Here is a 15154-nt window from a genome sequence, read left to right on the forward strand (position 1 = left end):
TACAGTTTTGACTTAAATCAGCATGAAAATCTATGACAAGACTTAAAAATGGCTCTCTAGCAATGATCAACAACAAACTTGTTGAGCTTGAAGAATTAAAAAAATATTTATGTGCACATATTGTACAATCAAGGTGTGTTAAACTCTTAGACTTACCCACGAAGACACACAGCTGCAATTGCTGCCAATGGTGATTCTAACCGGTATTCACTCAGGGGGTTGAATACTTATGTAATTAAGATATATTAGGGTTTTATTTTTCATCGTTTCTTTTAGTAAATTTTACACATTTTCGGCCACGTTGACGTTACAGAGTATTTTGTGTAGATCGTTGACAATTTGAATCCCACTTTGTAACAAAACAAAATGTGGAAAAATTCAAGGGGTGTTAATACTTTCTGAAGGCACTGTATACAACATACCAAACCCCCATTCCATGAATTAAACTTTGACCTACAAGCACCATCACCCACTGTCACAGAACACAATCAACCACTTACTCCAAGGCGGCTCAACTTACCCTGTCCCTATGTTCAACTTACCAAGAGATCACTTTTTTTGGTGAAGATATGTTTTCAAAACTTTGGTTTTCATGAATTCTGATTATTTCCAGATACACAACATCCTGAAATATATGCAGATATCTTTGTTATAAATAATACTATATTTCCCTTGATATAGTGATGCTGAATGTAAAAAATGGCTCAACATATCTCACTCTCCCCTATAATAATACATGTTCTATAAATACTGTATCCCCGACATAGCTCATCATAATATTTATACTACTGTACATTGTATTTTAGTTACACTTTTTATACAAACTGCATATGTGTTTATACACTGGATTCTTGACATACAGTGCCAGTCAAAGTTTGGACACACCTACTCATTCAAGGGTTTTTCTTTATTTGTACTATTTTCTACATTGTAGAATAATAATGAAGACATCAAAACTATGAAGTAACACATATGGAATCACGTAGTAACCAAAAAAGTGTAAACAAATCTAAATGTTTTTTTGTTTTTAGATTCTTCAAAGTAGCCACCCTTTGCCTTGATGACAGCTTTGCACACTCATGAAGATTAGTCTATTTTGATTTTGGAATGAGATGTTCAACGAGCAGATGTCCACATACTTTTGGTCATGTAGCGTATCATTCTTAGCTAATCTGTAAATTCTCCCGGTGTACATAAGCATAGATTGCATTTGATTACTGCTACAGTGCTATTTGTGTTGTTAATCAGATTTGTCCCGCCGTTCTTGATTTATTGTCTTTTTGTCTTTTTTTCACTTACATTTTAATTGTTTGACATTTTACTGCATTGCTAGTGTAACCGATGTGAAATGGCTATCTAGTTAGCGGTGGTGCGAGCTAATAGCCTTTCAATCGGTGACGTCACTTGCTCTGAGACCTTGAAGTAGTGGTTCCCCTTGCTCTGCAAGGGCCGTGGCTTTTGTGGAGCGATGGATAACGATACTTCGTGGGTGACTGTTGTTGATGTGTGCAGAGGGTCCCTGGTTTGTGCCCGGTCCGGGGCGAGGGGACGGACTAAAGTTAAACTGTTACATTGGTGCCGTGACCCGGATCACTGGTTGCTGCGGAAAAGGAGGAGGTCGAAAGGCGGGTGAGTGTAACCGATGTGAAATGGCTATCTAGTTAGCGGTGGTGCGCGCTAATAGCCTTTCAATCGGTGACGTCACTTGGTCTGAGACCTTGAAGTAGTGGTTCCCCTTGCTCTGCAAGGGCCGCGGCTTTTGTGGAGCGATGGGTAACGATGCTTCGGGGGTGACTGTTGTTGATGTGTGCAGAGGGTCCCTGGTTCGCGCCCGGTTCGGGGCGAGGGGACGGTCTAAAGTTAAACTGTTACACTAGTAACATAAGTATTTCACTTCACGCGCTAGAACAAAAACACACGAGAAATAGAAATAAGAAGAACACTAGAAAGTAAGCTATACACAGGGGCAGGATCAGTGCCAAAACCATATTTATGATGTGCATGGTTACTGGAGTGGTAGTTTTAGATATGTATAGGGGCAAGTTGACTAGGCATCAGGATATATGATAAACAGAGTAGCTGCAGCGTATATGATGATTGTATGTGAGTGTCTGTGCGAGTCAGTATAAATGTGTGTGCGTGTTATGTGTTTATGAGCAAATTAAGTATGTGTGTGTTGGCGTGTCAGTGTGAGTGTGTGTGTGTGAGTGTGTAGAATATTCATAGAGTGTGTGTTAATGTGCATAGAGAGTGCAAAAATAAAATAGAAAGGTCAATGCAGATAGTCCGTGTAGCCATTTTGTTAGCTATTTAGCAGTCTTATGGCTTGGGGATAGAAGCTGTTCGGGAGCCTGTTAGTGTCAGACTTGATGCTCCGGTACCACTTGCCATGCGGAAGCAGGTAGAACACGCTATGGCTTGGCTGGCTAGAGTCTTTAACAATTTGAACAATCTTCCTTTCACACCGCCTGATGGCAGGGAGCTTGGCTTCAGTGATGTACTGGGCTGTCGGCACCACCCTCTGTAGTGCCATGCGATCGAGAGTGGTACATTTGCCATACCAAGCAGTGATGCAGCCAGTCAAGATGCTCTCTAAAGTGCAGCTGTAGAAGTTTTTGAGGATTTGAGGGCCCATGCCAAATCTTTTCAACCTCCTGAGGGGAAGAGGCGGTGTCGTGCATTCTTCACGACTGTTTGCGTATATGTGGACCATTTTAAGTCCTTAGTGATTTGGACACCGAGGAACTTGTAGCTCTCAACCAGCTCCACTGCAGCCCTGTCAATGTGGATGGGGGGTGTGCTCGCTCCCCCGTTTCCTGTAGTCCACGATCAGCTCCTTGGTCTTACTGACGTTGCAGGAGAGGTTGTTGTCCCGGCACCATACTGCCAGGTCACTGACCTCCTCCCTGTAGGCTGTCTCATCTTTGCCGGTGATCAAGCCTACCACCATTGTGTCGTCAGCAAATTTGATGATGGTGTTGGAGTCGGGCGTGGCTACGCAGTCATGTGTGAACAGGGAGTACAGGTGGGAACTAAGCACACAACCCTGTGGGGCCCCCGTGTTGAGGGTCAGCATGGCGGTGGTAATGTTGCCTACCATCACCACCTGGGCGCGGCCCGTCAGAAAGTCCAGGATCCAGTTGCAGAGGGAGGTTCAGTCCCAGGGTCCCAAGCTTGGATGACAAGCTTGGAGGGGTGTGTAGCACTGAGCTCTAGGTAATGAACAGCATTCTCACATACAGTGCATTCGGAAAGTATTCAGACCCCTTGACTTTTTCCACATTTTGTTACATTACAGCCTTATTCTAAAATGGATTAAATGAAATAAATTCCTAAACAATCAACACACAATACCCCATAATGACAAAGCGAAAACAGGTTTTTAGAAATGTTTGCAAATGTATTAAAAATACAAAACAGACCCTTTGCTATGAGACTCGAAATTGAGCTCAGGTGCATCCTGGCACACACCTGTCTATATAAGGTCCCACAGTTGACAGTGAATGTCAGAGCAAAAACCAAGCCATAAGGTTGAAGGAATTGTCTGTATAAATCCGAGACAGGATTGTGTCAAGGCACAGATCTGGGGAAGGGTACCAAAAACAATTCTGCAGCATTGAAGATCCTGTAGAATACAACCGCCATCATTCTTACATGGAAGAAGTTTGGAACCACCAAGACTCTTTTTAGAGCTGGCCGCCCAGCCAACTGAGCAATAGGGGCAGAAGGGCCTTGGTTAGGGAGGTGACCATGAACCTGATGGTCACTCTGACAGAGCTCCAGAGTTCTGATGTGGAGATGGGAGAACTTGCCAGAAGGACAACCATCTCTGCAGCACTCCACCAATCAGACTTTTATGGTAGAGTGGCCAGACGGAAGCCACTCCTCATTAAAAGGCACATGACAGCCCGCTTAGAGTTAAAAGGCACTTTGAAGGCGCACCAGTTTGAGTGTAACAAGAACTGCGGCGCTGCTGGGTTTTTCAAGATCAACAGTTTCCCGTGTGTATCAAGAATGGTCCACCACCCAAAGGACATCCAGCCAACTTGACACAACTGTGAGAGGCATTGGAGTCAACATGGATCAACATCCCTGTTGGACGCTTTCGACACCCTTGTAGAGTCCATGCCTTGATGAATTCTGGCTGTTCTGAGGGCAGAAGGGGGTGCAACTCAACATTAGGAAGGTGTTACTAATGTTTTGTACACTCAGTGTATGTGATCCTATACAGTAAGCAAGAAATTGTTTTAGTCAAATAGACCTGTTTGGGCTTCCTGCGGTTAATTTGCAGTACATATTATTTGCAATTATGTTCCAGTCCCCTGAACATCCACTCAATAAAAAAATTGGCCCATGACTGAATCTAGTTGATGATCCCTGGTCTAGGGTGTCTGGGATGTTGGAGTTTATGTGTGCCATAACCAGCCTTTCAAAGGGTGGTAATCATTGTGGCAGGTAGTCTTAGATTTCTTGGGAACAGGAATGATGGTGGTCATCTTGAGACGTGGGGATTAGAGACTGGGAAAAGGAGAACTGTGTGCGCGACCAATAAACTTTGATTTGGTCCGTTTCTTGGACCATACATCCAGTTAAGAAGAATTTAAACCATATGTCCATCTATACTTATGTTACTCCAAGTTATTACTGTGCAATATCTGATTGTTGTAGTAGCTGGGGAAGTTGACAGGACAATCAGTTTCTTACTGTTCATCTCAAGACAATGACAAAAAGTGCACAAGTCTACTGCTTTGATATTCAAGTGTATATTCCCAATAAAAATAATCAGATCATGTCATCAGATGATGATGACGTCCCCCTCTATTAGCAACTGAGTGGAACAAGTCCTCTAAACTATTCCCAGACTGAAGTGTAAAAATCCTATTGTATTCACTCATATCTTGCTTTCTGCATTAAGTCCCATTAGAAGTTTCAAGCTTTATAAATAAAAATAAAACTTTGTTTCTAGCTAAATCCTGCACTGTGGTAATGTGTCCAACTAGTGTTCCATAAAATATATTTCATAGACTACATTTATTCACACTTTTTTATTTTTATATACAAAATTTAGTGGCAAACAGGCATGACACTACACTTACTAAATGTCCACAACAATGATGGGGGAATTGTAGGCTGGCTGGCTAACCTCAAAACTACCTTCTAATATATTTACAGCACACTCTTGATTTCATCTAGCTGACTCCTTTATCAGATTATCCATGAGGTCATAATGCATCATAGTCATCGTCGTCTTCATGCTTCCTCTTCAGCGATTCGCTGGCCGAGTTCTGTGACACCATGTTGGTGGTGATGAGGATCTTTTTGGATCCGATCAGGGAGGGGTTGATGAGGACATTTTGAACCATTGGGGTGGATGGTGTGGCTGTCGGAAAACAAAAGACAAAAATATCAGGATTTATTATGAACATTTAAAATGCACATTTTATTCAGTGAATAAACTACTGAATTGAAGCGTCTGAGAGACTTTAATTCAATTAAATCGTATTGGTCACATGCGCCAAATACAACAGGTGTAGACTTTTGCAGTTGAAAAAAATACAAATATTTGCCAAATAAAAATGAAATATTAAAAATAAAATGGGTATATACAAGGAGTACCAGTACAGAATCAATGTGCAGGGGTACGAGGTAGTTGAGGTAATACAGTATCATGGGGGTAGGGGTAAAAGTGACTAGGTAATCAGAATATAGAATAAACAGAGTAGCAGCAGCATATGTGAAAGTGTGTCTGTGTGTGGTGTCAATAAGCATGTGTGTCTGTGTGTTGTATGTACTGTGTGTGTTGGAGTGTCAGTGTATTGTGTGTGGATAGAGTCTAGTGAGTGTGCCAGTCAAGGGAGTCAGTGCAAAACAATTAAGATAAATAAATGGGAGGTCAATGTAAATCATTTTTAGTGCCTTCTGACACCGCCTGGTATAGAGGTCCTGAATGGTAGGGAGTTCGGCCCCAGTGATGTTCTGGGCCGTATGCACTACCCTCTGTAGTGCCTTGTGGTCGGATGCTGAACAGTTGCCATACCAAGTGGTGATGCAGCAAGTGAAGATACTCCCATGCCAAATCTTTTCAGCCTCCTAAGGGTGAGAGGCATTGTCGTGCCCGCTTCATGACTGTGTTGGTGTGCTTGGACTATGATAGGTCCTTAGTGATGTAAACACAGGAACTTTAAGCCCTTGACCTTCTCCACTACAGCCCCGACGTAAATGCAGGTGTGTTCGGCCCTCCGTTTCCTGTAGTCCACAATAAGCTCCTTTGTCTTGCCCACGATGAGGGAGAGGTTGGTGTCCTGGCACCACACTGCCAGGTCTCTGACCTTCTTGGGCACAGTCACTATGGTGGTCTGCTTAAAACATATAGGTATTGCAGACTCAGACAGGGAAAGGTTGAAAATGTCAGTGAAACTTGCAAGTTGGTCAGTGCATGCTCGCAGTACACGCCCTGGTAATCCATCTGGCCCTGTGGCCTTGTGAATGTTGACCTGTGTTACTCACATCGGCAGCGGAGAGCGTGATCACACAGTCTTCCGGTACAGCTGCTGCTATCATGCAAGTTTAAGTGTTATTTGCCTCGAAGCGAGCATAGAAGTAGTTTAGCTCGTCTGGTAGGCTTGTGTCGCTGGGCAGCTCTCGGCTGTGCTTCCCTTTGTAGTCTGTAATGGTTTGCAAGCCCCGTCACATCCAACGAGCGTCAGAGCCGGTGCAGTACGACTCGATCTTAGTCCTGTATTGACGCTTTGCCTGTTTGATGGTTCGTCGGAAGGCATAGCGGGATTTCTTATAAGCTTCCGGGTTAGAGTCCCGCTCCTTGAAAGTGGCAGCTCCAGCCTTTAGCTCACTGCGGATGCTGCCTGTAATCCATGGCTTCTAGTTGGGGTATGTACGTACAGTCACTGTGGGGGTGAAGTCATCAATGCACTTATTGATGAAGCCAATGACAGATGCGGTGTACTCCTCAATGCCATTGGAAGAATCCCAGAACATATTACAGCCTGTGCTAGCAAAACAGTCCTGTAGCTTAGCATCTGCTTCATCTGACCACTTTTATTGATCTGGTGGTTCCTGCTTTAATATTTGCTTGTAAGCAGGAATCAGGAGGATGGAATTATGGTCAGGTTTGCCAAATGGAGGGCGAGGGAGAGCTTTGTATGCATCTCTGTGTGTGGAGTACAGTGTTGAAGTCGGAAGTTTACATACACCTTAGCCAAATACATTTAAACTCAGTTTCAGAATTCCTGACATTTAATCCTAGTAAAAATTCCCTGTCTTAGGTCAGTTAGGATCACAACTTTATTTTAAGAATGTGAAATGTCAGAATAATAGTTGAGAGTGATTTATTTCAGCTTTTATTTCTTTCATCACATTCCCAGTGGGTCAGAAGTTTACATACACTCAATTAGTATTTGGTAGCATTGCCTTCAAATTGTTTAACTTGGGTCAAACGTTTCGGGTAGCCTTCCACAAGCTCCCCACAATAAGTTGGGTGAATTTTGGCCTATTCCTCCTGACAGAGCTGGTGTAACCGAGTCAGGTTTTTCAGTTCTGCCCACACATTTTCTATACGATTGAGGTCAGGGCTTTGTGATGGCTACTCCAATACCTTGACTTTGTTGTCCTTAAGCCATTTTGACAACTTTGGAAGTATGCTTGTGGTCATTGTCCATTTGGAAGACCCATTTGCGACCAAGCTTTAACTTCCTGAATGATGTCTTGAGATGTTGCTTCAATACATCCACATAATTTCCCCACCTCATGATGCAATCTATTTTGTCAAGTGCACCAGTCTCTCCTGCAGCAAAGCACCCCCACAACATGATGCTGCCACCCCCGTGCTTCACGGTTGGGATGGTCTTCTTCGGCTTGCAAGCCTCCCCCTTTTTCCTCCAAACATAATGATGGTCATTATGGCCAAACAGCTCTATTTTTGTTTCATCAGACCAGAGGACATTTCTCAAAAAAGTACAATCTTTGTCCCCATGTGCAGTTGCAAACCGTAGTCTGTTTTTTAAAAATAAAATGGTGGGTTTGGAGCAGTGGCTTCTTCCTTGCTGAGCGGCCTTTCAGGTTATGTCGATATAGGACTTGTTTTACTGTGGATATAGGTACTTTTGTACCGGTTTCCTCCAGCATCTTCACAAGGTCCTTTGCTGTTGCTCTGGGATTGACTTGTACTTTTCGCACTAAAGTACGTGCATCTCTAGGAGACAGAACGCGTCTCCTTCTTGAGCGGTATGACAGCTGCATGGTCCCATGGTGTTTATACTTGCGTACTATTGTTTTTACAGATGAACGTGGTACCTTCAGGCATTTGGAAATTGCTCCCAAGGATGAACCAGACTTGTGAAAACTAACCGACTTGCCAAAACTATAGTTTGTTTTAACAAGAAATTTGTGGAGTGGTTGAAAAACGAGTTTTAATGACTCCAACCTAAGTGTATGTAAACTTCCAACTTCAACTGTAGGTGGTCCAGAGTTCTTTTCCCTCTGGTTGCACATTTATCATGCTGATAGAAATCTGGTAAAACTTATTTAAGTTTCCCTGCATTAAAGACCCCGGCTACTAGGAGCGCCGCCTCTGGGTGGGCGTTTTCTTGTTTGATTATGGCGGAATAAAGCTCATTCAATGCTATCTTAGTGCCAACCTCTGACTGAAGTGGTATGTAAAGAGCTACGAAGAATACAGATGAGAACTCTCTTGGTAGGTAGTGTGGTCTACAGCTGATCATGATATACTCAACCTCAGGCAAGCAATAGCTCGAGACTTCCTTCGATATAGTGCACCAGCTGTTATTTACAAAAATACAAAGTCCGTCGTTGTTTTACCAGACGCCGCTGTTCTATCCTGCCGGTACATTATATAACCAGCCAGCTGTATGTTGATATTGACGTCATTCAGCCACGACTCCGTGAAGCATAAGATGTTACAGTTTTTAATGTCCCGTTGGTAGTTTAATCTTCCCCGTAACTTGTCGATTTTATTGTCCAAATATTGCACGTTTGCTAGCAGAATTGAGGGAAGTGGGGGTTTATTCGATCGCCTTCTCGGAAGGCAGCCCGCTCTCCGGCCTCTCTTTCTCCGCCACCTCTTCACGCAGATCACGGGGGTCTGGGCCTGCTCCCGAGGGAGCTGTATATCCTCCGCCTCGGGCTCGTCAGAGTTATGAAACAAGAAAAAGGATTCTGCTAGTTCGTGGTGAGTAATCGCAGTCCTGATGTCTAGAAGTTATTTTCGGTCATAAGAGACGGTAGCAGCAACATTATGTACAAAAAGAGTAAAAAAATACGTTACAAATGCAGATAAACGAACAAAAAAACAATCAGTTGGGAGCACGTCTACCTTCTGTTCCGGCGCCATCTTACCCTGCACCGGGGCGCTGGTAGAAATTAGGTCAAACAGATTTCCGTTTTTTTTATGGCCCTATACAGCTCGCTGATTAAGGTCTTAGTGCCAGCACCAGTTTGTGACAGTAAATAAACAGCCACAAAAAATTCAGATAGAATACCTCATAATAATCTGTAGTCCATAATAATCTGTAGTCCATACTAACTCAGGTGAGCAGAACCTTGAAACTTCTTTAACCTTTTCTCAATATAGGGGGTGCTGTTTCTACATTAGCATTTATCGTCTCCAAATTAAACTGCCTCATACTCAATTCTTGCTCGTACAATATGCATATTATAGTTATTATTGGATAGAAAACACTCTCTAGTTTCTATAGCCGTTTGAATTATGTCTCTGAGTGAAACAGAACTCATTCTACAGCACTTTTCCTGATATGGAGTGAGATTTCAGACATTTTGGCCTCTGGTCCCAGGTCAGTTTTAAAGTCCCTGTAAATCCTATGAGGATACAAACACTGCCCATGCCTTCCTCTAGATGTCAGTAAGAGGTGACAATTTGAATGGAGTCGATTGCGCAATCAGGGCCAGTATAAAACAGAAAAGACCGGATGTACCGTTCTTTTCCTGCTGCGCCTCACGCAAGATGGACGTCGGACTCTCTCTCTTTCCAAGCGTTGGTTTAGCCACTTATATATCGCCGGTCATGTTTTTACTCGTTATAGGTGTTAAAAACATCATAAGGTAGTTAATTTTAACCGTTTTATAGCAATTTATATCCGTTTAGTGCGATTTTGAGGCATTGCTTTGTGATGCACATTGAAGCACCGGGCACGTTTCGGGGTCCCGGTCGAACGTTAGTGGGCATTTCGACGGACAAGAGGACAGCTTTCGACCAAAAGAAGATTAGACCCAAGAAAGGATACATTGCCCAAGATACTGATGGAAGAACAGCTCACAGTAAGAACTATTTATGATGATAAATCGTTGTTCTGTCGAAAAATGTTATACGCATATTCCGCCATTTTTTTTGGTATAGCTTCGCTTGGCGAACCCTGTATTGCACATTAAGGATATTTTTAGAAATGTAATTCAGCGATTGCATTAAGAACTAATTTGTCTTTCGATTGCTGTCCACCCTATATTTTTTAGTCAAGTTTACGATTAGTTATTCATTACGCCAGATCACTGTCCAAAATGGAGCCCGACATTTTCAGTCTAGTTTTGCTAGTATTGTCATGTTATAACCACGTTTTTTTGTGGCTAAATATGCACATTTTTGAACACTCTCTATATGTATGTTGTAATATGATGTTACAGGGGTGTCATCGGAAGAATTCTGAGAAGGTTAGTGAAAAAATTAATACATTTTGGCGATGATTACGTTATCTCTCTCTTTGGCTTGTATCAATGCTCGGGTAACGTTTGCACATGTGGTATGCTAATATAACGATTTATTGTGTTTTCGCTGTAAAACACTTAGAACATCTGAAATATTGTCTGAATTCACAAGATCTGTGTCTTTCCAATGCTATGCTTTGTCTATTTTTAAGAAATGTTTTATGATGAGTAAATTGGTAATACACGTTGCTCTCTGTATTTATTCTAGTCGAGTTGTGATGGTGGGTGCAATTGTAAACTATGATTTCTACCTGAAATATGCACATTTTTCTAACAAAAACTATCCTATACAATAAATATGTTATCAGACTGTCATCTGATGAGGTTTTTTCTTGGTTAGTGGCTATCAATATCTTTATTTGGCCGAATTGGTGATAGCTACTGGTGGAGAGAAAAAATGGTGGACAAAGAAAATGGTGTCTATTGCTAACATGGTTAGCTAATAGATTTACATATTGTGTCTTCCCTGTAAAACATTTTAAAAATCAGAAATGATTGCTGGATTCACAAGAAGTGGATCTTTCATCTGGTATCTTGGACTTGTGATTGAATGATATTTAGATGCTACTATTTACTTGTGACGCTATGCTAGCTATGCTATTCAGCTTTTTTACTGGTGGGGGGTGCTCCCGGATCCGGGTTTCTGACTCGTTAGAAGTTAATATTAAGAGATTGCGCAAAATAGCACATTTGGTCAGGATCCCGTAAACCGGCCACCATTTCCTCCGGCGACATTCTCTAATAATGTAAATACATAGTAGAGGTCGACCGATTAATCGGGGCCGATTTCAAGTTTTCATAACAATCGGAAACCGGTATTTTTGGGCGCCGATTTTTTATTTTTTATATATTTTTTTACACCTTTATTTAATCTTTATTTAACTAGGCAAATCAGTTAATAACACATTCTTATTTTCAATGACGGCCTAGGAATGTTCTGCCTCGTTCAGGGGCAGAAGAGATTTTTAACCTTGTCAGCTCGGTGGATCCAATCTTGCAACCTTACAGTTAACAAGTCCAATGCTCTAACACCTGATTACATTGCACTCCACGAAGAGCCTGCCTGTTAGCGAATGCAGTAAGCTAAGGTAAGTTGCTAGCTAGCATTAAACTTATCTTATAAAAAACAATCAATCAATGACTGTCATTGCTCCAATGTGTACTTAACCATAAACATCAATGCCTTTCTTAAAATCAATACACAAGTATATATTTTTAAACCTGCATATTTAGCTAAAAGAAATCCAGGTTAGCAGGCAATATTAACCAGCTGAAATTGTGTCATTTCTCTTGCATTCATTGCACGCAGAGTCAGGGTATATGCAACAGTTTGGGCCGCCTGGCTCTTTGCGAACTAATTTGCCAGAATTTTACGTAATTATGACAACATTGAAGGTTGTGCAATGTAACAGGTATATTTAGACTCATGGATGCCACCCGTTAGATAAAATACGGAACGGAATAAACGTTTTGTTTTCGAGGTGATAGTTTCCGGATTAGTCAAAGGTATATGGTTTAGAGAGAAATAGTCAACGCGTTATAATTCCTGTAATAACTTGCGGCTGAACTTGAAAGGGGTTCCTTCGTTATTTTACCGTTCATGTCTTCCATAGAGAATGTCTTAAGTCTACTTCAAATAAGGTCTGTGTTTCATGCAGGCTTAAACCGCCTCAACGTTTTGATACCCGTGTAAATCTCACTAGGATAAGGTAACGTTTGTCTACATATTTTCATAAATCCACTCTACAATTTTTTTTATCTTCGCTTATATTTAGCCAATATTGATCAGAGTTACCTTGTCCTATGGATATCTACACAGTTATAAAATTGTCAAGGTGGTGTAAGCCTACACGAAACACAGACCTTATTTTAAGTGAATCTAAAAATATCCTATGGAATAAGTGAAGGAACCGCTTTTCAGATTTTGCTAGAAGGTGTCATGGGAATTATGACTCGCACTCACATTGGTTGGCAATTCTTACCATGCCCATTATTAAAATAGGATTTCCTGCATATAGAAATTACAGTTTTTGTTTTCAACATTCATCACAGGTAACTTAAACTCTCTTTTTATTCAAACAGTTGAGAGTATTTGTCTCCTAAGCAGACTCTTCAGTATCATTGTCACTTCAGAGCTGTGTGTGTGTGTGTGTGTGTATTTATGTATTATATTAAGTTAAAATAAAAGTGTTCATTGTTCATTCAGTATTGTTGCAATTGTCATTATTACAAAAATGTGTGTGTGTGTGTATGATATATATATATATTTATTTTTATTTTTAAATAAATCGGCCGATTAAATCGGTATCGGCTTTTTTGTCCTCCAATAATCGGTATCGGCGTTGAAAAATCACAATCGGTCGACCTCTAATACATAGTATAAAATTCATAAGATTACAGTAGACTCCTTCACCAGCAATCTGAAGCAAGTTAGCATTGTGAAATGAAGGTTAGTCTTACAGGACTTGGAGGCTGCAGTCTGTGAGGATGGGATCTGAACGCTGAAGCGCTGCCCCGACAGTGACACTGGCGTCCCCACTTTGGTTGTGACTGACTGCACTGAGGGAGTGCCTGGAAACATGCAGGAAGGAAGGAGTAAATGTTTTTGTAATGAAACAGAAAATACAACAGATATGGTAGCAACAGGGCTGCACACCAGGAAGCAAACCCACATCCCACTGTCAAATAAGGACTTGGAGCAGTGTGTTAAAAAAAACATGTAATAAAATGACAAGGTATGAGTGAAAACATAGATTGCACAAAAGGGTCCCTCACCAAGGGTAGGCGTGCTGGGCCTGCTGGACACAGCTCCTATACTGAGGCGAGGCACTGTTATTCTCCCCGCAGATGAGGACACCTCCACAGAAGAGGAACAGTCAGAAGGATTCACAAAAGAGAACATACTGGAATAGAATACAATAAACATTGATTGCAAGTGCAGTAAAATCTTCAAAGCAGAACACGAGGCTACCTTTTTCTGTATGGACTTAAGCCTGTAGTTAGGAGCAGTAAGACAGTAACGGTCAGGGGGCAGGCGTGGACCAGTGTATGGCTTAATCAAGGGCAGAGGGGTCTGGTTCTTCTGCCTAGCTACATCCAGCAGGAACTACACAAAGACAACATTGTCAGGAGTTAGTCTAGATAATTTATGAACATCTGAAAAAAAATGTCATGTCTGTCTTAGCACTGCTATTAAATCTTACATCTCGTGGTGGTGGGGAGGTGAAGGACTGGTCCATTCGACACTGGATCGCCAGTCTTATGTCGTCAGCATCCACAATGTTCTTCTTGGCATGTGTTGCATAGATTTTGGCATCCTCGATAATAGTTGTCACATATCCTGTAAAATCAAATGATATTTAATGACAGCTGTTCATTGTCTTGATACATTGGTGTCTTGTAACTACTAAACATGCAATATTGCACACTGAGCATAACTAACCTGAGAGAGTTGAATGTATACTTACTGTAGGTAAATTCCAGCATTTGATTAATAACTCTGGGCTCATACTCTGTTATCCCCATGTCTTTGAGGATTTGGATCATAACCTTTGCAATGGAAAAATATGAGCACATAATAAGCAAGAAATGCAGTATGCTGTGTGGCTGCATGGACAAACATGAAATAGAGTAACATGTCCATGTGTTGTCATCAACTGCACTAGCTAGTTACAACAATAACAGTCAGCAGCTGACGTTAGCTTGCCCTGCTAACTAACAAGCTAACTATTAGTTACCATTCCCAATAGGCAAGTAGATGCCATTACACAAAAACAACGTTAGAATGATATGGAGTTATATTACTGGACAGCTACTCTAAAAATGCACATTTAAAATGAAGAGCGTCTGTTCTTCTAGTTCTAACGTCAGCTAGCTGACAAATAAATAACAAGCTAGCTAAAGTACTTAGCTAGTTACCGTAGTTAGCTAACGTTAGCGAGCTCACTGGCTAGCGAACTTTGACACAATCCTGCAAAAACTAGAACCTTTAATTCAGCTGTCATAATAGATATCTAACTAAACACTCATCACCACTGTAGCTACACTAATGGAACTATGACATTTAGGAAATTGTACCTTAAACGGTTATATCCTACCTGTGCATCTTTAGGAACAGTTTTCGGAGAAGCCATTTTCACGTTTGACCCTTGCCCCGCGCATTCACTTCCACACAGCCGTACTAAAATAAAATCAATATGCATAGTACCGCCACCATCTGGTTCACCGCGTTCATGACACTTAGCTTTATTGTATATTATTTGGGGACTTAAAAAAAAAAAACATTTACTGTAAATGCATTGATCCAATAAAATACATAGCTAGCTATTCTATGATGCAAAAATACAACTCTAGCTGTTGTGAAATTGAAAGTGCAGTAACTGAAATAATCTCCCTAGGTGGC

General features: G+C 41.4%; 1 protein-coding gene across 1 annotated transcript; it reads right to left on the bottom strand.

Moving 5' to 3' along the window:
• Positions 1-5030: 5030 nt before the first annotated feature.
• Positions 5031-14979, bottom strand: LOC139537380 (transcription initiation factor TFIID subunit 9-like). Its single transcript, XM_071338615.1, has 7 exons — positions 14850-14979; positions 14220-14301; positions 13956-14092; positions 13724-13858; positions 13528-13609; positions 13213-13323; positions 5031-5380 (listed from the first exon to the last, which is right to left on the bottom strand). Exons 1-7 carry the CDS (start codon positions 14952-14954, stop codon positions 5223-5225), a joined length of 810 nt encoding a protein of 269 aa, XP_071194716.1. The 5' UTR covers positions 14955-14979; the 3' UTR covers positions 5031-5222.
• Positions 14980-15154: the final 175 nt, after the last annotated feature.

This window comes from Salvelinus alpinus, chromosome 13, assembly GCF_045679555.1.
Source record: "Salvelinus alpinus chromosome 13, SLU_Salpinus.1, whole genome shotgun sequence".
Taxonomy (NCBI): domain Eukaryota; kingdom Metazoa; phylum Chordata; class Actinopteri; order Salmoniformes; family Salmonidae; genus Salvelinus; species Salvelinus alpinus.